Raw genomic sequence first — 24,066 nt, forward strand, 5'->3', positions numbered from 1 at the left:
CCAACATAACACTCATAAGTTCAATCCAAAGATAAGAAGAGAAATCTCCCATGTCTTCACATTTACCTCTCCAAAGAATACCCACACAAACAACAAAAACATTACATTCTTAAGTGGCACCATCCACATTACATTGTACACAATTGATAAGAGATGGTCAAAGATTTAAGGAGTCTTATTAGCTCGAATATATATGGATATCGGAGTCTTTTTAGCTTGTACAAAACCTAAATATAAAAAATAAATACAATTTATAAAGCATTTAAAAGTATTTTGAACCAATCCCAAGATTAAGAATTTTCTTTATACTTAAAACTTAAAACATAAAAAAGAAAGAGAACATAAATGAATTCGATTTGTTTTTAAGGTTAACATGTCTAAAAGTAACCTTTCCAACATAAGTTTCCAAAGCACAAAAGATCTCATCACAAGATACATGACTTCTTCTAGAGTTTACAACGCCAAGAATTAGACTCAAAATTCACGTTAATAAAATTCCTAACAACTTTTAGAGTTAGAAATCCATCATTCATATTAGTTCAAGCCATTTCCTGGAGCTTATTAAAAGCATAATCTTCTAATAATTTAATTCATAAATTAGAGAGCCAGAACAAATTGGGGAATGATCCTATATCCATTCCAATCATAAACAACTTTAACATTAAGGTTTCTGACTACATTTCCCAGAATCTACTTATGCGATTTTTTTTCCGTAATGACACAAAACGGATTTTAATTTTCCCATATAGCGTACTGCAGTTTATATTTACACGCATAACACGGTTTTCATCTGGGTCAGAATTTGGTTCTCTGGAAACCGAATTCCCATTTGCAATGTAAGTGGTTTCGATGGATTCACAGTTTGAAATTCGTTAGTGAGAGACCCACTCACATATTCATTCTTCTTACCCTAGCCGTCGTTCCCTTTTTCCTTCTTCATCTCCACCTCATTTTTCTGTCATTCCCTTTCTTCTTCTTCATCTCCACTCCAATTTTGTTTTTTGTTCTTCACACTGACTGGAAGGCACCCACTCCACCATTGAACTCCTTTGCACAAGGTATTTACATTTTGGTTTAAGATTGTGATTTATATTTGTTTTAGTTTTAGATTTATATAGAATATTGGTTGTTTGAATTGTGCACGGATCTCGAAAACTAGTGAGGGTGAGGGCTGAACATGAAAACAGTTGAATTCAATCGTTTTTGAAAATCGTTGAAACTTTCAAAGTGTTTCGAAAATTGTTGACTAAGCTGCTATGTAACTATTACTACTATTTTATTAGGGAAAACAATTCCATAGCAGTAGCTTGGATTGACCTAATTCCAAGATAATTATGTATAGAGGTAGACCATATGAGCTCGCATTGAGTAAAGTGGAATACTAGTAAATGGTCCAAAAGTGAACCTTTCCTTACTAACAACGTATAATGGCATTAAGATAGAAGGAATTGACTTATAATCAGATAAGAAATGTCATGCACAACTCTTCTTCAAGAAGGGACATCCCTTGAATCAGTTGTTGGGAGCATAGTAGAGGCATTTAGAGACCTTATTCAATTAAACTCAAGAGTTAGTACTACTATTGGCATAACAATTGGTACACATAGGTTGGCCCAACCCAGTCCTCTCGTACTATAGTTGACTCCTCACAGTTCTCCTTTTTTTTCTTATTTAGATAAGACTCCTTCTATCTAGTTCGTTTACTCGGACTGATATAACTATCAACTTCTACATGGAAGAAAGGGCGAGGGTAGGAAAACAAGAGATAGCGAAAGCCTCCGTTATCACAAGAGTAGGTTTAATGTATTATATAATAAGATGATAATGATAGGATGATCGACATTTATGAAATTGGTCATACTATCAAACCTCATGCCACAAAAAAAATATTGTTCTAATAATTCTTACATTATAGGTTCCACGTCTCAACATTAAATTCATTGAATTTTTATTTCAACTTTCATTCACAAAATAAAAATTATATTTATATTACAAAACAAAAAAATATTTTTTCCTTCGATCTCTTCATTTCAATAAAATAAAAGATAAATAAAAAATTATCTCTAAAATGGAATTACCTTGAACTGACTTCCTTTAATAAAAAAATCACTGCTAACAAAAGTCAAAATTCTGGTAACCAATTTCAAACCTTCCTTGACACTAAAATCTGAAAACAATAGTCAAAATTCGGATTTCCGAGATCCAAATTCCAACCTACGTCTTCTCAAAATTCACTAAAAACAATAGTCAAATCTCAATTTACCGAAAACCGAATTCCAACATACATTTTCATAAAAATAACTGAAAAATACACTCAGAATTTGATTTCTCGAAAACCAAAGTCTAACCTACCTTTTTGTCAAAATATATGAAAAACAAACTCAGAATTCAATTCCTAAAAACTAAATTCCAACATTCCTCTTCGTCAAAAACATTAAAAATAAAAGTCAAAATTCACTTTCCAAGAAACCAATTCCAACATACCTTTTCATTTAAAAACAAAATCTGATTTTCCGAAATGTATATATAATCTATAACATGCTATCCTGGTAAATAGAAAAAAAGGACAGAAAATCAGAAGAAAAGAAATTCTACTTATGCGAGCAGTTGACTTGTCAAATCACTCTTAATCTTATTTCTTCTTCTAAAGTTAAAAATAGTATTTTTTTTCTTTTTTTTCTCTCTTTTATTTTTTATTATATTTATAGTTTCTTCTACTACTATTTACGTAATTCTTATTATTTTTATTGTTTTCTTTATATATTAATTTAATCAATTTATATATATTTTTCACTTATAATATAATACAAATATTTAAATAATAGGAATATATCTCGTCCCTGTTGTGTTTTTGCTAGTTTATATTAAAGACATTTATCAAACATTTACTATACATAAAATAAAAGTAATATACTTTATGTAATCAGAAAACAGAAATAAAAAATTAATTATATAATAAATGGACATGAATCTTTACATTAGTCTTTTGAACCTCATTAGATGTTTCTGAATCCTACAAGCATGCATGCAGGGTGGCAGAGAAGTGCGGTGATCCACAAATCTCACAAATTCTAGCCCTTGGCAACAACGCTAATGACTTTGTAACATTTTTCACCTCGTATTTTGGTTATGTTTTTGTTTGTGTTCATATTGTTTTGAATCAGTAAAATTCCTGGAGTAGGGGACCATTTTGTTTCTTGTTACCATATATTTGGTTATAAGTTCAGACCCACCCAAAGCCTGTAGTTTCTTTTGTGAATGACATTGATTTTCAATGGAGAACATTCTGGGTCTTATCAAACTTCGTATCAAAAAAGGCTCTAATCTCAAAGCTTGCGACACTCGTACCAGTGACCCTTATGTCTTTGTCACCATGGCGGAACAGGTTATAAGCTACAACTTTCGATTATTATTCAGAAATTATTTTTTCTCGTGAGTTTTCCCATAACCGTGTCTATTTCTTGTACAAGCAAAGTAAATACATATATGTCAACAAAATTTGCTTTTCATGGTATTTTATATTTTCTATTTAGTGACAATGTCATTATAGCATAAAGAAGAAGAAGAAGAAGAATGTCAGCATAGTTCTTACATAAGTCATGTTTGCAACTGGGGCGAGTGTCCCATCATAATTCATGCCTTATTCTTGTTTATCACCATCCAAATATAAGCGAGAAACTGAGATATGAAAGCAAAAATGTCGTACCAGGCTACGACAACAGATAACACTGTTGTTGAACCAGAAGAACACAATGTTCCAACAAAAGTAAAGGATCATGTCTCAAGCTTGGATAGTGGTGATACCATGTCCATAAAATTGACTTTTTCATCATCTTTTATATTCCTCTCTTCTATATATAATACAAGCACTATAACTGATCATTTCATATTATTTTTAATTCATAAATAGGTTGATTAGTAGGCTAACAATAATACTTATAATAGGAAGAAATAATAACATGATCCCTATTATTATGAATTTTGTCTTTAGAAAATATGATGATATATTTCGTTTTATTAGTCCAAAACTTACGAAAATTTTGCAGAACAGAAAGAATGACTTCAAGTGGAAAAAGTTCTTTACAAACTCAGAAAATTTTGCAGACAGATTAAGTATACTTTATTTGCCACTAACATCTGAAGACGTCATTTCATGATGCAGCAACTGAGAACTAGTGTTGCAAAAGATACCTTAAATCCTGAGTGGAATGAAGAACTGACCCTTTATGTAAAAGATGTTAACATTCCAATACTTGTGGTGAGTACTGAAACAATCTATATCATGCATCAGTAGTGTTGTGTTAAATTCATGATCAGTTGGAACTGTGTTGTTCTATTCAGACAGTTACAGACAAAGACACTTTCACACCAGATGACAACATGGGTGATGCAGAAATAGATTTAAAGCCATATCTTCAGTGTGTGAAGCTGGAGTTAAGAGATCTGGCAGAGGGTCACATAGTGAAGCAGATTCAACCAGATAGGACTAACTGCCTTGCTGAAGATAGCAACTGCATATGGAAAAATGATAAACTCATCCAAGAGATGACTTTAAGATTGAGAAATGTCAAGCATGGGGAAATAACTGTAGAAATTGGGTGGGTTACTCTTCCAGATTCAAAAGGCTTATCACAAGTTCAGTTTTAGGTGTTCCTACTTGCCTTAACTTTATGTTGTTTTCCATGTTTTACTATGTAACTTTGGAGTAACGTCTAGAATGTAGCAAGTTACACAAATATATGTACTAATAATAAAGTGTTTTACCATTATTTTCTCTAAGAATTCACTTATGCTGTCTTCCCATCAGCTTATCATTAAAAGTTTTTCTACACATCATTATATACTTTAACATCTAAGTTAATTTAATACTCTTAAATTACATCTATCATTTAAACAGTCAGCACTTAAGAGAAATTTGCATTTGCACCCTGAAACAGAGGACGTATTGGTTCAATTTTGGTTAAAGGCCACATGTATTTTTACAACAAGGAAATGAACTCTAGTATGCGACTATTTTCCTTTCAATATGTCAAAATTAATACCTTTATTAAGAAGAATGTTAATAGTCGTCTTCTTGGTTTTTATTTTGGAAAATTACACTTGATCCTTTTATGTTATTTGACTCAAAAAAGATTATTGATTTTTATTTGTACCATATATAATCCTTCTCTTAGATGTAGTTGACATTATGCAAAATAAAACCTAGAAGCTACATATATGGAATAACTTGTTTTTATTAGTTTTAGAATTATGAGTATTAAAGATATTAATCAAAATTGAACTATTTAGTTATTTATTTTTTAAAATCATCATTTACTTAGAACTTTATTTTCTTTGAACTATCTACGTTCTTTCTAATTTTTTTTGGAATAATTTCTCATTCTTTTTCTTATTCAAACATCAACTAGGTGAGAATGATTATAAATGGTCTCTAAATTATCAAAATTTGGTTTGAATTAGTTTTCCTTTTGTTTAGCTTTTTCATCTTTTGTTTCTTTTTATTTATTTTTTAATATGCTAGGATTTTTACGAGTTTCCACTATGAGAAAATCAGTATTTAGTGTCAAATTTTGACTGATACTAATAAGAAAAGGTCGACGCTAAATAACTCTTATTATTCTCTGTGTCATATGTATGTGACACTAAAATCATGGACGTTAGTTCATTAAGCATTGGCTTTTAAGCCAACTTTTACTAGCTTAGTTGACATTAATTTATCACTAAATTTTAAATTTATTTTTTAATTAAGTAGTTTAGTAAAAGTTTTTATTATTAATTTCAATATTAGTTTAATTTACATTAACTTGGCCGACACTAATGATAATGATTTAAAAAAATTACAACATCTTGAGATTTAATATAAACAAAAAATAATAATTATAATGATTTAAAGAAATAAATATAAATGAAAAAGATGAATGAGAATGGAGATGCTAACTTGAATTATTTTTCATATTTATTTAATGTTTTTTTACCGTGAGTCTCCACTTAATTGATGTTAACTTAAATAAATATAAATATTGAAAAAATAAGGTTAATATCTACTAAGGTTATCTTTTATAGAATTATTTTAGGGAAAATACGGAAAACTTTTGACTCAATCGGGTCATATGAAAAAATTTATTTCCTTTAATTTTATGAAGTACAAGTCATTATATAAAAAATATTTTTAATATTTTAATAAAAAATTTCTATTTATGTTAGAAAATAGAAAATAAACATGCATGCATCTTTAAATTTTTATCAACAATTATATCAAATAAATTTAAATCTAACATGTTTTCTTATTATATCAACCTTTCTTTTTTGTTCTACAGTCAAGTCAATAAATATTATTACTGAAAATTTATTTTTATTGTTCACATCAACAAACTTGATGTGTAGAGCATACGGCTTCAACTCAATTTCAACATCATCAGGTACATTGGGATGATTGATAGGATCATCACTAATACTCATAATCTCATCTTGCGAGCAAAAATCTACACTTGAAGTAGTTGACTCTCGTGCTTCATCATTAACAAATTCAACAATATATTTAGTAAAATTTTGTATGTCCATCAATAGACATATCAGCGTGATGTGATTCTATAATCGGTTGTTGATTTGATGTTTTAGCAAAATTAGCTTCAATTTTGTCCAACTTTTGATACAATTCTTTAATCATTTTCTTCAATTTAATATTCTGCTCAACCCATATTTTCAAAAGAATTTCTAACTTGAGATCATTTAGTTGACGTATAGATTTGCTTTTAGTACCACTCCAAAAGGCCTCCTAACTTGTTTTCTCGTTATAGCAACCTTTCTTTTTTGTATTGCAGTCAAGTCAACAAATATCACTACGACAGTGGCCTCGGTGAATGACGACAGACTCGACGAATGACAGTGGCCTCGGTGAACGACGACAGCCTCGACGAACGACGACGATTTTGAAATGGCAAGGCGCCCAATCGTGAGTTCCTAGTGTTAGCACCGTTTGGCCTTGCGCCAAGAATGAGAAAGAGGTTGCAATCTTGGTTTTTGGAAAAATGATACTTTGACACACATAATGTTTTTACATTCATTTGACACTACCATTCCTTACTTTTTACTTTCTTCTTTTTCGAAAAACTACAAAAGTTCACTCTTTTAAGACTATTTTACCCTTGTTAGGTGTGTCAAATGAATGTCAATATGTGTCATGCTACCCTTACTCTTGTTTTATCACTTGTTGAGCTTGTATTATTTTCCTACACCTCTGATTTCTCTTTTCAGACCTCCAAATTTTACTATTTTCTGACTATATAAATAAAATATTAAATTAATTAGATAAATAGTAATTATTGTTTACCAAACATATCTACTTTTGAGTGGTATATTTATTAAGATCCTCACATTATAAATATATGTGCTTTGCTTTGCACTTGGTTGTTCTCCACCGAGTTGTCAAGGCACATCCACTGATTGTCTACGCTCTCATGCACAATGCCTAGCTCTATATCCACAATGTCGGGCTCCCCATGCTACTCAATTGTGTTGCCAACCTCTCCTTACTACTTGGCGAGCTGGTTGAGTTCTTCTTATGCTCAACTCTTGGTCTCCTTCTCAAATTCAGCTTGACATCAATCAACTCGACACAATTCAAATACATCTCTGCACCACCTTGAAAAAGCTCGACACAACCCTAAAATAGCTTATTTCTTCTCATCATCAAACAACCCGGATGCAGATCGACGTTCAGTCTCTAACTCGATAGGTTGGCCTTCGAGCTCTTTGGCATGAATATAACTATTTATTTTTCATCTTCTTCTATAAGGAGATTCTTCTCCATCTTTTTATCTCAATTCGACAAAACTTCACAATGTGGTCAACCTTACCATCATTGTAACACTTTGCCGATTTACACTCGTTTGCGTAGTGATCATGCTTGTCTTTGGTTACACCAATTCTACTTTTGATTCCTAACTGACCTCCTCAACATTTCCCTTGTCTTTGGTTACACCAATTCTATTGACTGATTTGTTATTTGGTATCATCCTTAAAATCATCTCTGCACGTCCTCTAAGACGTTGATCTTAAGTGTTCCAAACTTCCTCTTTTATGTCAAGTTATGCTTGTAGTTCTTGGTAAAACGGTTGATAATTCTTCCTTCTCCATTGTTCATGGGCCTTAAGTGACTCAACCAACTCTTCAACTAAGAAGACAAACAACTCTTTGGATTTCTCGACAATGCATACAATACTCTCGAAATCATATGTTAGTGATCTCAAGATTTTCTCCACATGTGTTATATATATATATGGTAACATTTGTGTAGATTTTTTCATTTGATTGTAGTACATTTCATACAACCTAATATCATACAACCTGGCAAAGAATTTCCTTAACGTGTTAATATGATGGATAAAGAAGGCTTAATACCTCTTTTTGTCCCTCTTTATAAGAGAAATGTTCAAGTTCGTCCTACCTTTTTTAAAAAGTTCAATGTGGTCCCAAGTTGTGAAAAAAGTGTCCAATTAAATCCTTTTTGGTCACGGCGTTAAATATTTAACGATGAAACTGCTCCTCTGGACTAAACTTGATGAGCGGTTCATTTTTTCTCTTATGTGGCATGGTGACGTGTCAATTTTGAATTTAAAAAAAAAATTGCTTAACACATCATCTTCTTCTTCCACCTTCACCAATCCTGAATTTAGGGTTTCTTCTCTCACATCCTTGGAGAGGTACCTGAGGTCCTCTGGCAAACCATTTGCAGTGAGGATTTTCTTCTTGCCAATTCTGTCAGGACCCACAAACAGTACCTGATTTTGTTCTTGCCTCTGATTTGAGTTCAATATCTGATTTCTCAGTTTCTTTCAACATTTGTGCTACTTCTCGCTCGCAGTTCTGCATACATTGCGGGCAACAAATTGATACAGCATCAGGATCTACGTTCTTAGAGCCACGCCTCAATGGAGAGATCGTTGTAGTTGGGAAGGTCTTTAACGAGGATAAAGACCGGTGAAACAAAATCGAAAAAAGAACAGAAACAAAACAGAGTTAACATATCAGATAAGATTCATTTACCAACTACAATCCCAAGTTTAATCAATTCCATGAAAGAAAATGCTTTATCTCCATTCCATTAAACACGAAACACTAATCTTTATCATTTAATCTGATCTTGCTATGGAATAACCAGGGAAATAAGATTTTGGAGAGAGATCATCGGAGTTGGAGTGGAAATGGAGGTGGGAGCCGGCGGAATCGGAGTGGGAGGGAGAGGCGTGCTTGGAAAGCTGGTGGCTTTTGTAGGGAGGAGAGGGAGAGGGGGAGGAAGAAGGAGACGGCGACACATGACTCTGAGTGTCGTGGTGGACAAAGGAGTGGAGGGAAGAAACCCTAAATTCACGGTTGGTGGAGGTGGAAGATGAACCTTTAATGAAAATCACAAGTTTACCCCTTATGCAACCACGTTATAAACCTACACAGCCACGTTGCACAGATCATTTCACGCTGTCAGCTGGATCGTTAAATATTTAACACCGTGACCAAAAATGATTTAATTGGACACTTTTTTCAGAACTTGAGACTACATTAAACTTTTTAAAAAAGGTAGGACGAACTTAAATATTTCCCTTATAAAAAAGAAAAAAAAAAGGTATTAAACCGATAAACAACTATTTCTATACCAGAACTAGTCCTGAGGTATTCATCAGACTTTCAGTTCCTGACTAGTAAATCAACCATTACAGGACTAACTAACATTATGAGTTTTAACTTTGGTGGTGAATTTGCAGCCCCTGAGATGAAAGCATCATGACCTACATATAAAGTTGGTGAGGTGAATCTGTAATAGGTATGTACTTTTTTCCAATGTGCATTAAGTGCATGTCCATTCAGTTAATAAATGCATGTCTCTTCATTTAGTGTAAAGCTTTTATTTCCACAGCTTTTGATCTCATTATATTATATTAGTTCTTCTATGAAATCATGAATGAAATTCAGTTTCCTACTGCCATTACTTTGTTTATGTTCATGTATGGATGTTGTGTTGAACAACATAGTAATGAAGTTTCTTAAAGTCTAGAGAATATCATCCACTACGTTAATATTAGACGTTAAATAACGATTAATATTAATGTTCATTCAAAATTAGTGCTTAATATTATAGAATGATATTAAATTGTTATGGTAATTGATTCAAACTTAATTAAATCACTTCTGAAATTCAATTTGGTAGGGGAATTATTTTGCTTTATGTTTATGTATGCATGTTATGTTGAAAACGATCCAGAACAATAATCAACTCTTCATAATAGTATCCAAAACCTATCTATATCTGTTTATATTTCCAATTATTAAAAGTTATATTTAAATGTTATGTAAATTTGTAAAGGACAATATCAACTGCAATATTAAGCACTCCAAAATATTAAGGTAGAATCTTAATAACAAAGACACACAAAGGAAGATGTTCTGGGCACAACTTTCCAACATTACTTCCTCTGTTCTATACTTGGGACAAAATTTAGCACTAACAAAAAACATATTAAGTGACAGTCGTAGCCATAAAACAGAACCATTATCATTTTTCCTTTTTGATAATAACTGGCCTCAAATCCTTCAGCTCAAAGAAACATTTTTGTTTTTCAGCCTAATATTAATATTGTGTTCAACACCAATTACATCCAAAAGTCAAAACAAACAAGAAAAATGATACATTTACGCATACAATTATTTTATATTTATTTAAAACTATTTTTTTCTTTTTAAAAAAAAATACAAAATTCACTTTTTTTATATAATCATTTTAAACTTATAATGTGTATCAAATAAATATAAATATATATCATCGTACAATTACTCTTAATAAAATAGGGATAACATTCAAAAAAGAAAACATCAGAAAAAAATTCAAGTCTATGTATGTACTAATCAACAAATCACCACAGTAATTGCCCATACTAAATTATTTTTTATACAAACCCACATTTATTTATTTATTTTTATCTTATTACTATTTATTTTATTTGTGCAACTTTAAATGTTAAATACGTTGATGTAACAGTTGAGTCCAAATTTTTTATTGACTTTCTGATCCTGTTTCTCTGGTAAAGATTTAAAATATATTAATATATTAAAATGTGTTTTTAGTATACAAAATGAAAACAGCATATACTTTACAAGAATCTAAATTCGTGAAAAGTTTAAAGAGAATTAAATATCATTGACTGGTCATATATCCCTCATTTTTCGTTCACATAATGACAAACGATAAAAAGAAAGCAGTAATATAACGAAAAATAAAATAAGAAGTGTGGATAATTTATTGTAATCTTTTAATAAATAAAATTACTGTATTTAAAATTATATTAAAAAATGTGCGAAGTGCATATTATAATAATAAAATAAATTTGTTGAGTAATAAAAAATGTGATATTTTTGAAATAAAAAATGCGTACAGAAAAACTATTATTTTTAAAAGATAAATACATGTTCCGTGATTTTAATTTACTAAAAGAAACATAGAAAAGTGACTGTTATATGAAATAAGAAGAAATAATAACATATATAAATATTTACAAAAAAAATGGGAAAACTTCTTAAATAACTATTACATGACAGGGAGTTAGATTAATCTCTGGTTAAATAGATTTTTAAAAAAATGTATGTAATAAGACAAAAAAAATCTATATTTTATTTACTATACTAATCAATCATTTACTAATACTTTTAATATGCAAGCCTTGAAATATATGACAAGAATCTCCTAATCTCACCATCATCTTCTGAATACAACTGCTATAATTTCTTTTCTGAAAGTTTAGTTTTCTATTTGTGTTCATGGTTTGTCTTGACAGATAAACATGTGACTGTGTGAACCCAAACTTACATTTCAAAAAAAATAAAATAAACCTGTCCACTACCAAGTAGATATTAATTATATGGTTCTTGGAAACATGCAGAGACTCCAAATTTCTGGTGGTCCTTTCTAAGACTTCACACCAGATATGGCTGCATGACTTTAATAACTTGAAACTCTACTACTGCTACTTGTAGTTGCTGCTTGTGGTATCTTGAGATTCGGAGAACACAGTCATTTCCTGTGTATTGAAGAAAGGAATTTTGTGCATAAACATTTGATTCCCCATTTTTTCACCAAATCAAAAACATGTAAAGAGAAAAATTCAGTTCCGGTGTTGTTAGCTCCACTTACTGATAGTAATTATTATCGTATTCCAATTGACAGTAACCACAAACTCGGTCAATTTTGTGTTTGAACAATGGAAGTGAGTAATGACAAATAGCCATAAATTTCATGAACACGTTTTGGATACAGAAGTAGCTTATGCAGAATATACCAGTTGCTCAGTTTATTATGAAAATATCACATGCAACTCAATCAATTAATGACACAACAATTGGAATGAAGACAAAAGCATGGACAAAAATCTTTGGAGTTTGTAAGTTTGTTAAAGATATTTCTGTGTTCCTGAGATATTGGATTTGTAAGGTTATGGTTTAATGCTTCTGTGTTTACCTTATCTCCCGAAGCTTGATTTTTATTCAAACAAATCGAGTGTGCCAACAACACAAACAATGACTGCTTCTACTTCTCCAAACTTCTCAACATCTTTGCACAAGAACACTCACAAAACAAAGTTTCCTTCATCAGCAGGGAAGAATATACTGCATAACAAAGTTGGGTTCTCATTTTCTGCGCCGTTCAGTAAATCCGTAAGTGTGAAATCCATCGGCACTGCGAAGTATGATGAATTTGTGGTGGATGAAGAGTTGGACAAGATTAGAAGGCTTCAGAACGGTTCAGATGTTAGAGGAGTGGCATTGGAAGGTGAGAAAGGCAGAAAAGTTGACCTTACTCCACCTGCTGTGGAGGCAATATCACAGAGTTTTGGTGAATGGGTTATCAAAGGATTAGAGAAGGAACGAGGATACCCTGTAGAGAATGTGAGAGTGTCTCTTGGACGTGACCCTAGAATTACAGGGTCAAAACTGAGTGTTGCAGTTTTTGCAGGTCTTGCTCGTGCAGGTTGCATGGTGTTTGACATGGGACTAGCTACCACACCAGCTTGTTTCATGAGCACAATATTGTCTCCATTTGCCTATGATGCTTCAATCATGGTAGGTTACCAAAATTTGTAACGGCAACAATTTCCAGTTGGTTGATGCTACTTTGTTTTGAGTCCTGATTAGGATTTTCTACAATCCATGAACTCAAATGAATGCTGCTTATGACACTAGACTTGAAGACTAGTACTGAGAAGCTTGTAATATGGATGTGATGGTTCTGTCATAATCATAGCCTAACACAAATGCTTGAAATTAACTTTGCATTTTGTGATGCAGATGACAGCTTCCCACTTGCCTTATACCAGAAATGGTCTAAAATTTTTTACAAAGAGAGGTGGATTGACTTCAACAGAGGTGGAGGAAATATGTGATAATGCTGCTCGAAAATATGCAAATAGGATGGCCAAAGTCTCTACTTTGCTTAGTGTGATTCCAACAAAAGTTGATTTTATGAGCACTTATGCAATGCACCTACGAGAAATCATCAAGGAGAGAATCGATCATCCTCTGTATCCTGACACTCCACTTCAGGGATTTCAGGTCTCACTGATAACCCTCTATAATAGATAAATAGTCATTATTTCTTTAACTCATTTTATCCTTAATTCATTACATTGAACTCATAGCAGCCACAATGATGAGGGTAATTTACTAATAGTAACTTACAAGTTATTTCAAAGTTTCAAAACACCTTTATACCACAAGACATCGATATTTCTTGTGTTTAAATTGAAGTCTTCGTCTTGTTTTGTCATTAGCCATTCTACCTTTGAAAATTTCGCTCTGATTGCAATGAAATCAACAAAATGTGCAGATTATAGTTAATGCAGGAAATGGGTCAGGAGGATTCTTCACATGGGATGTGTTGGACAAACTCGGTGCAGATACCTTTGGGTCTCTGCATCTGAACCCTGATGGGATGTTTCCGAATCACATTCCCAACCCTGAGGACAAAACAGCCATGGCACTCACCAGAGCAGCAGTGTTAGAAAAGTCAGCTGATCTTGGAATAGTTTTCGACACTGATGTAGACAGAAGTGGGGTGGTTGATAACGAAGGGAACCCCATAAATGGTGACAAACTCATTGCTCTCATGTCTGCCATTGTGTTAAGGGAACATCCAGGAACAACCATAGTCACGGATGCTCGTACAAGCATGGCACTCACCAGATTCATAACTGATAGAGGTGGTCACCACTGCCTCTACCGTGTAGGATACAGGAATGTCATTGACAAGGGAGTTCAACTTAACAGTGATGGAGTTGAAACACATCTTATGATGGAAACATCTGGGCATGGTGCTCTTAAAGAAAACCATTTCCTTGATGATGGTAAGTTCAACTTATTAAGCTCCATTATGCATGGTTTTCATTTCCATGTTTTCATTCACCATGTTTCTTCTTCCTTTTTCGTCAAGGTGCTTACATGGTGGTCAAGATTATAATTGAAATGGTGCGGATGAAGCTTGCGGGATCAAATGAAGGGATTGGGAGTCTTATAAAAGATCTTGAAGAGCCCTATGAATCAGTAGAGCTTAGGATAAATATTGTCTCTGAACCACGACATGCTAAAGCTAAAGGATCAGAGGCCATTCAAACATTTAGAAACTACATTGAGGTATATTATATATGTTAGAAGAAAAATATTATCAGTATAATCTCTAACACACTACTTTGTTGAATATCTCCATGTTCATTAAAGATAAAGCGGATTTACAAGTGTATCCTAATCCTGACCATGAAACATAGTAAAATCTACATCTTAGTATACTTTAATCACATTTTTTTATCAATGTTTTGAAACATAGTAAATCATTGTTTCACTATAATCTCTCTTACACTAACTTTAAAAATCTTGAACTTACAGTGAAAATTGTAGTTTGTGGGTAATTTTTTAAATCCTTGTTTCATATTTGGAACACAAGGTGGTGATCATGAATGCAAAATATAAAGAGTTTGTTTGTGTGCAGGAAGGGAGGCTGAGAGGGTGGGAGTTAGACTCATGTGGTGATTGTTGGGTGAGTGAAGGGTGTCTTGTAGATACAAATGACGATCCAGCTCCCATTGATGCTCAAATGTACAGGTAGAAACATGTTAAACAAAGTTCAAGCAGTTCAACAATTCTTATTTTATATTTCTCTATTATTTGCTAAGCAAAACTAGTTTGTTGTGGCTTCAGGGCAAAAGTGTCAAACGAGAAACATGGACAACATGGTTGGGTTCACATGAGGCAGAGTATTCATAATCCTAACATTGCTGTGAACCTTCAATCATCTGTTCCAGGAGGTTGCTTGTCTATGGCACGAGCTTTTAGAGATGAGTATGTCATTTCACCATTTCAACAAGGTTTTTAAAACCATTTGATTTGGTTAGTTGACTTTGCTTATGCAACCATTTCAGGTTTCTCAAAGCAAGTGGAGTTTATACATTCCTTGACATCTCTCAAGTTGATAAGTTTACTGAAAATGGTTCTATAGCCTGATTTGCAGTTAATGTAAATGTTTGGCGTTCAGGATGAACAGCTTCATCAAAGCTCAAACTTTTGTATCATTTCAACATGATATTAGTTTTATAGTTGGACCATCAACCTCAAGAATATGTTGGACCATCAACCTCGCCCATGTCCAAACACGTATATCTGAAGAAGCCTTTCTGGTTTAAGGATTAGTATGGGCTTCAGAGACAATAGCCCATCTTTGCTTTTGTTCTCCTGGAAAGGGCTTATACAAGAATAAATCCATCTTGCCATGCTATGTAAGTGTAATGTTCCTCACGCAATGAATGAAGAATCTTAGCTTTTAAATTTTCTTTTCTTTTATGTATTCCATTTTGGTAACATTAGATTAGACTTAGTGAATCGCTATACATCAAGATGATATCGGCTTGATAGGAATTAATCTCTTGGTCTCCAAACATAATTACATGTAGTAGATAATACTATAATTAGAATACAAATTATATGATAAGAATCCTGGAACCCAAGAAATACTAAGTAAGTTTAAGCTAAGGTTATTAATTAATTATGTATTTATTAATGTGTCAAACCCATGAAGAGAATCTAATAGAAAAACATCTTGATAAGATAACAAACATAAATTTATGTTTGGTTCTAAAATAACAGAGGTAAATTTGTGTTTGATGCAAATATGACTCGACGTAAATTTTGGCTTGTATCTTCATGTCAAAATTTATGTTTGTTATTATATTAATAGACGTAAATTTATGTCTATGGATACACTAATCGATGTAAATTATGCAATTTTTTTAATATTTTGTTGGTTTGAGCATGAAACCAAATATATATATATATATATATATATATATATATATATATAGATATTTCTTACTAAGTTTATGGTATATTTAACAAAGTTAAAATATATATATATAATGAATAAAATATGTAACTAAATGAAAGACAAAATTTAATTAAAACTTAATTTTCTTCTAAATATTTGAAGAGATAAGTTGATCACTCTCTCTTTATTTTAGCACGTGTAAAATTCCTCAAACTATACAATTAAAGAAAAAGTTATAAATGTTTACTTACTTCTGTTCAATATTTAATGATTTTTATTCTTATGATAGTTTTCATCCAATGGATCACATAATATCACATTCAAAACAACTATTATGTCTTTTACACTAAAATAACAAAAGAAAAAAATAAGTTCACATATAACTTTTTATACAAAATAGTTAACTTAAGGTGTAATTCTTAACATTTAGAGTTATAAATTCGAACATTTTTTTCATGTCCTATGCATTAATTGGTTTGATGCTTCAACAACTTTTATATCATTGTCAATTGCCTAAAGTCTAAGTTGTTCTGGTGTATGTTTTGGCAGGAAAACAAGCTATTTAACATATCTCTTCATTGTTATTGTCCATCACACTAGTATAATCTAATTCGTAATCAATGTAATGATTAGGCAGATCATGCAGTTGTGAAGAAGAAAAAAAATATCACTCGGCATCTCATCTTTGCTTTCTCACTCTCAACAAGGCTTATAAATTGCAGTTGCCCATATAGAGTAGATTATTTGTCCAATTATGAATGAAACTTTGGTCAATATATAATATTCTATAAAAGTAGTATGAATGTACTTTGATACTACATATGTGGTTTCACGTGTTATCATTGTTGATCTTTAAATTATTGTTGACATCGAATTTCAGTGCCAACCAACACCATATAAAAGAGTTTTAATTGGGTAGATTATTTTATAATTTCTAAACACTTAAAAGTTTAAACTTATTAGTACACGTTAGGATCTCGAATATAAATTATAATTACTATATATGACTAGTGACACATGTAAAGTAATGCTATTTATTTTGGCAAATATATAATTGGTCTCAACATCAAATAATTGATTAATTTTCTATTATTAATTGTTGTGATTCAAAGACATTCAAAAGAACACGCGAACACAATTTTTTTACATTATTTTTACATTTTTACATTTTTACATTTTCACATTTTAATTTTTGGGTTAAATATGTTTTTAGTCCCTGAACTATCAGACGATTTTGTTTTTAGTCCCTGCTCAGAACTTTGATGGTTTTTAGTCCTTATAGTTTTGAAACTCTGAGTAATAGTCCTTAAAAATGGACGGTGTTAAGTTTTTGTGGATGTGTCAAACGGCGATGCCACGTGAGCTGTGATCTCTGCCTTCACTCTCTGCCACGTGGAATGTTTAACTGTTGAACTTAGATTAAGCACTTCGTGATGTTTTATAAATGAGATTTGAAGAAGTTTGGTTCTTCTTCGTCGCTGCAGCTGAGGAGAAAGAACTTGGGTACATCTGAAGGTGAAAGAACTTGGGTACATTGTTGAGGTAAGTTCGTATGTTTTGGTTTTGGTTTCTTCTGTTCTTCGTGTAAATATGAGGATTTGGGATATAGGGTTTCTGTGGGCACCAAAGCTGATGAAGGGATTGTTTTGTTGTAGTGAAATGAAAGGTGACAGTGGAGGAAATGGTTGGACGCGAAGGTCAATTGGTTCGTCTAAGTCGCAAAGCTGTGGATCATCTTCACGGCTACCTTCTAAATTGTGTGGTTGTGGTGAAGCATTGTTGGTTTTGAAGGCAACTACTGTGAAGAACAAAGGAAGATTGTTTTATAGATGTAGAAATTGGGCAGTAAGTGATTAAATATTTCATTTCATTTGCTGAATTTTGAATTCATCCTGTGTTGTTTTGATTGCAGAGTAATTCAAGTTGTAATTACTTTGAATGGCATGATGAAGGAGTTTCTGAAACTGAAGGAAGCTTTGAAAGAAAACGTGAAGAACTTCAAATGTGTTTGGAAAATGAAAAACTCGTATTGGATCTAAGGAAGAAGAACGACAAGTTGAAAAGGAAGTTAGAAGAAGAGAAGAAAGTTGGAAAAATGATGTTGTTGTTGTTTATCTTGTCATGGGTTTTCTTTTGTATTATGTTTTTGTTAAAGATGAATTGTAACTAAGAATTATGGTGTTGAATAAAATGAGGATTGTCTGGAAATTGTTTATGTTGTTGTTTGTTTTCCCTTTAACATTGGACTGATACTGTTACTGGTGTATATCATTTATGTTGATAAAGAAAACAGTTCACAGCATAAGAAAGCACAGGCAGAGTATCTGTAAATGTGGACTTGGAATAAATAAAGTTAACTTGCCATTATGCAAAGATGGAATACAACTCAAAGTTTAGTGGTCCCTTTGAAAATGAAGTGGTCACATACTATTAAATAACATAAGTTTAGTGGTCCCTTTCCACTACAAAAAATATTAAAAGCAACCACACCAACCACTGTAGCCAGTACTATAATTGTTCCCTTAGTGGGTCACTTTCAATTACAAAATTCAATACAATAAAGGGTTGGAACAAAGGCATCTTCAATTGGTACTAGCTTGGGACCCTAGATGTTGTGCAGCCAGTCTTGAGGATGTTCTTCTTCCACTTCGTGCCCTAATGCAGGTCCTGCTCCACTGGCACTTCTTCTTCCCCTTGAGGATGTTCCTCCTCCTTGGTGACTTGATGCAGCTCCTGCTTCACTGCCAGTTGTTCTTCCCCTTGATGCAGCTCCTTCTGACCTTGATGCAGCTCCTTGAGAACCTCCTGCACTGGAAGTGGCCCTTGTGCTGCCAAATCCTCCTGTACTGGAAGTGGCCCTTGTGTTCTGTAAATGGAAGTAAGCAACATTGCAATTGTAAGATTGTAAATAAGTTTGAATGTGTAAATAAGTGAACCAGTAAAAGATTGATTTTGTACCTTTTTGTTTGCCCTTTTACATGTTCTTACATTATGACCAAATTCATTGCAGCTGCTACACTTCATAAGAAGATTCTTCTTTGATAATTTTGTATGAGTGACATATTCATCAGCCTCCCTTCTTCTTAGTTTTTTAGGCCTCCCAGGGGGTGTTTTATAAATTGGAGGCAGTAGGGAAGGAAATTCAGAAGTAGACCACAGTTGTTGTCCATTGATTGGAACAATCTCAGGGCCATAACAAGTGTCATAAGCCTCTCTCTTGTAATAAGGATGTACATAGTCTTCAGGGTTTTCTTGTTTGTAATTGATGGCAGCCACAGCGTGCCTACAAGGAATTCCTACCAAATCCCAAAGTAACAACTACATGAATGGTTACTAAGGTCAACTACAAATTTATCCATAGTAAACCCGTGAGTGATTTCAAATTTTGCTCCCCCTGCCCAAGTTGGAATCCAATTTCCACTCTTCTCAACTTCCCCAGCAAGCCTATTTCGTGGTTTAGGCATCACAACCCTGTATATGTCTTTGCTTTTTCTCTAAGTGTTGCAAACCTCCTCATAATGTAAGTTCTAATCCATTCCATCATAGTTATGATAGGTTTGTCTCTAGCTAGTAAAATTGTACTATTAAATGACTCAGACAAATTATTTAACAAGACATCGCATCTAGGATAACTACTAAATGCATGTTTACACCAACGATTAGTTGGAATAGATAGCAACCAATTGTAAGCATCAGTGTTAACATTGGACAACTCACCCATTTTCTTTTCCCAATCCTGTTGAATGTGGCCTTTGCAGCCCCCATCATAAGATCTCTAATAAGCACTCCTCCACCAAACTTCTTCTTGTAATTGTTATACAAGTGCCTTAAGCACAATCTATGTTCCACTCCTTCCAAGATCTCATCAAAAACTGTCATTAGTCCCTGCAAATCATAAAACTTTGTCATTAGTCCCTGCAATTCAGAAAAGGTCTTGCTCAAGAGTAAGTATTCCAATTGCTACTGTATAAAAATAGGGAAATATTAAAATGAAGATACCTTTTGTTGATCAGAGATGAAAACCCAACGTTGACAATCAATTCCTCCAATATCTTCCAGTAGTAGTGTCAAAAACCATCTCCAACTCTCTTTGCATTCATTTTCAACCACAGCAAAAGCTAGTGGGAAGTATTGGTCATTCGGGTCTCTGCCCACTGCCACCAACAGCTGACCCCCATATGTTGTCTTCAGATGACAACCATCTACCCCTATGAAGGGCCTGCAACTTCCTAAAAGCCTTGCTTACAACCCTCTAAACACATATAGAATGAGCCAAATCTTGGAGGCAAACTTGGTTGGGGTTGATTGACTTTAATTTTAAATGTTCCAGCCTTCACTCTTAGCAATTCACCCACATAATCATATACACGACCGTATTGTCGCTCTCCATCACCAACCAAAGAATCCAAGGCAATTTGCTTTGCCTTTCCAGCTTTCCAAGCAGTGATTCCAACACTGAATGACTTCTTAATGTCATCAATTATTTGGTTGACAGTCATGTTAGCCACATTTACAAACCTATCTACTAATACTTGTGCAATCCAGTTCACATTGCACTTTTGTTTCCAAAGGTCCTTCCACAACTGTGTCGTCCAACCAAGGTTTTCACCCTAAATGTTTCTTCCCTCCTACCTTGCTAGCCATAATCAGAAAACCACATTTGTTTTTACAAACTGCCCTTACTCTGTTCAGGTCATTCTTCACAAACTTAACCTCTTTTCCATTTAATACACTATGCTCCAATAGTGCATTTTTGAATTCCTTTAAAGAACAGAACTCCATCCCCAATTCAAATCTGAAGTTCTTGTTCATATCATCTTTTCTAAACTTTTTAAATTTCCCCTTTGACCTCACATCCTCATCACTATCTACATTTGAATCCAATTCATCACTGTTGTATTCTTCATTGATCTCATGATCTCCAACTTCTTCATTCAGTAAAAATGAACCTTCCCCAACATTGCCTCTTCTACGGACACATTTCTTCTTCTTTTTCATTCTATTCCACCTATCCAAAACTGGATTAATGTTTCTCCGAATTGGTCCACCCTATCATTCTGAACATCAAACCCATCATCTTCATTAGCCATTCTGTCTTCTTCACTGTCATCCATACATTCTTCAGCTGAAGCTTCTACTTCCCCCTCAACAACATTCCCCCCTTCCTCTTCTTCCCCAAGATAATCATATTCATCACCAACAAACTCTTGTTCTTCCTGACCCATTTGAACATCTTCATGTTCATCATGACCATCACACTCTTCTTCTTCCTCACCCATTTCAACGTCTTCATGCTCATCATCACCATCACACTCTTCTTCCTCACTCATTTGAACCTCTTGCTGTTCATGACCACCACCAAACTCTTCTTCCTCACTCATTTGAACCTCTTCCACCACCAAACTCTTCTTCCTCACCCATTTGAACCTCTTGCTGTTCCTCACCCATTTGAACCTCTTGTTGTTCCTCACCACCATCACACTCTTCCTCCTCACCCTTTTCAACCTCTTGCTGTTCATGACCACCATCACAGTCTTCCTCACCCTTATCAACCTCCTGCTGTTCATTACCACCATCACAGTCTTCCTCACCCTCTTCTAGACCCATTCCACCCTCTTGTACAATCTCATCCACTTTGGAAACCACTTCCTCCGTGTCTATGTTTCCTTTTTCAACATCACCCTCTTCCACTTCCTCACCCACTTCACCACAACTAAGAAAGTGAACTTCCACTGCCTCACTAGGAAGAACATGTTCAACATAAATTTCTACCTCTTCGTTATTCTCCTCTGCATAATTAGCCAAGTACAGTGCTTCTCTGTCATCACTCAATAATCTGACATTATTCATCAGCCTTTCTTTGGACCCCTTCCACCAAAGTTTGAACTCTGCATCATACTTAAATTCTCTAACTATTCCAACCGCTTCAAAATATGACCAACGATCCGGATCAACTCCTTTGATCACGTGTATCTCTCCTCCAACATACTGTAACCCCTTATTACTAACAAACTTCCCCATGTGATGCAAACAAATGTCGAAAACCATTTCTAGACCTACATTCACACATCAACGCTTTACGCACAAATTGGAACAACCATAACCGAAAAACAAAAACAATAGCTTAACTTACCTTTAAGCTTGTCTTTACGCTTGTCTTTGACGACCACCGGAACGACCACCGCAACCACCACCGCAAGGACAATCAAGATACAATGCTTCCTGTCAAAGCTTTCCACTACAATGCTTCCAGTAAAACTACGTTTTCCCCCCAATTGAAATATTTACTTTTCACAAATTCTGAACCCTATATCTAATTTCAATTAACAACGTAATTAACTGCTTAATCTAAGTTCAACAGTTAAACATTCCACGTGGCAGAGAGTGAAGGCAGAGATCACAGCTCACGTGGCATCGCCGTTTGACACATCCACAAAAACTTAACACCGTCCATTTTTAAGGACTATTACTCAGAGTTTCAAAACTATAAGGACTAAAAACCATCAAAGTTCTGAGCAGGGACTAAAAACAAAATCGTCTGATAGTTCAGGGACTAAAAACATATTTAACCCTTAATTTTTTTATTATTTTTACACTTTTATACTTATTCGAACCTTGAAAAAATTTCAATTTTTTGGATGTGAGTTGAAATGAGTTTAACAAATTTAATCCACAACCAATTTGAAGCTAGATTAAGGGTGGACTGATTCGTAACCCACCAACAACATCACTTTTTATTAATAATTTTACCACTTTTTATAAGTTTTTTACTAAAATTGTTTACTACTCTAACTATATAGGTTCATATGATATTTTTAAAGACTAGAATATAGTTTAATAATATTTGAATAATTTAAATATTTAATTTATTTGTTTCTCAAGTTATATGAGTTGATACTTTAATTATCAACTATTATATATCTTTACATATATCTTTACAATAATACTTGAAAAATTAAATAAACATTTTGATTCCACAAAAATTCCATTGTTATTATATTAAAATAAATAAGCAAAATAAATCGTGTAAACAAAATATTCATTCAAACTAATAATGGTGAGTTGAGACTGTCAGGATCCTTAAATTCAGCAGCAAAGTGGAATCCAGATGGGTGCATCGGATTGGACAGAGTAGATTTTGATAGTAGGATATAATTAGTTTTTTCAAAAACCTCGAGTCATTCGTGCATGCACTTTCTTCTCTAAATGTTTCTGAATTTCAATTTTCTCCTCCTTCTCTCTAAACTTCTTCTTCTATTTGCAAATTCTTATCTTTTCTTCTTTCGATCATCAATCAGGCAACGCCTCAGTCTTCTTGGTGTCAAGGACTTCATTTTTTCACCGATTAAGTTGTTGGTATGAGCTGGTAAGTTCATTCTCTTCTTAGAATGGATGTTGTCTGTCACATGCAAGGTAGTCTACTGGTTGCATGTGTTCTTCAAACTTCTTTTCCCCTTTCTAACTCCATTTTGGCCATTGGATGGTCTTTCCTCACCAATCGGGGAAATATAGGTGTTCTTGGGATTTTCTGGGGAGGAAGCAAAGTCTGGAAAAGAATAATTATTGTTCGGTCTGGTCAAGAGGTAAGGGAAGCTAGCTAATTTAATTACTTAGTTTTGATGTATGAAACTGTTGTTTGATGATCATGCATGTATGTGAAATTGAATTATTTGATGTTTGATGATTTTGGGTGTGGACTGTTATATGCAATATTC

At 33.4% G+C, this 24,066-nt stretch overlaps 3 protein-coding genes across 3 annotated transcripts; 2 read left to right on the forward strand and 1 right to left on the reverse strand.

Moving 5' to 3' along the window:
- The first annotated feature begins 808 nt into the window (after positions 1-808).
- LOC124821800 (protein C2-DOMAIN ABA-RELATED 3-like) lies at positions 809-4,724 on the forward strand. The gene is made up of 4 exons (XM_088100966.1): positions 809-1,058; positions 3,032-3,385; positions 4,163-4,258; positions 4,342-4,724. The coding sequence occupies exons 2-4, from the start codon at positions 3,275-3,277 to the stop codon at positions 4,645-4,647; spliced, it is 513 nt and encodes a 170-aa protein (XP_087957092.1). The 5' UTR covers positions 809-1,058; positions 3,032-3,274; the 3' UTR covers positions 4,648-4,724.
- A 7,747-nt stretch (positions 4,725-12,471) lies between these two features.
- On the forward strand, positions 12,472-15,855 carry LOC148191737 (uncharacterized). The gene is made up of 7 exons (XM_088100777.1): positions 12,472-13,104; positions 13,330-13,593; positions 13,868-14,384; positions 14,471-14,670; positions 15,023-15,135; positions 15,232-15,372; positions 15,453-15,855. Exons 1-7 carry the CDS (start codon positions 12,487-12,489, stop codon positions 15,532-15,534), a joined length of 1,935 nt encoding a protein of 644 aa, XP_087956903.1. The 5' UTR covers positions 12,472-12,486; the 3' UTR covers positions 15,535-15,855.
- A 3,151-nt stretch (positions 15,856-19,006) lies between these two features.
- On the reverse strand, positions 19,007-20,850 carry LOC148191738 (uncharacterized). The gene is made up of 4 exons (XM_088099946.1): positions 20,703-20,850; positions 20,351-20,592; positions 20,069-20,266; positions 19,007-19,669 (listed from the first exon to the last, which is right to left on the reverse strand). Exons 1-4 carry the CDS (start codon positions 20,848-20,850, stop codon positions 19,007-19,009), a joined length of 1,251 nt encoding a protein of 416 aa, XP_087956072.1.
- Between the last annotated feature and the right edge of the window lie 3,216 nt (positions 20,851-24,066).

The sequence above is a fragment of the Vigna umbellata genome, chromosome 10 (genome assembly GCF_029865625.1).
Source record: "Vigna umbellata cultivar VRB3 chromosome 10, Vumbellata_1.0, whole genome shotgun sequence".
Taxonomy (NCBI): Eukaryota; Viridiplantae; Streptophyta; class Magnoliopsida; order Fabales; family Fabaceae; genus Vigna; species Vigna umbellata.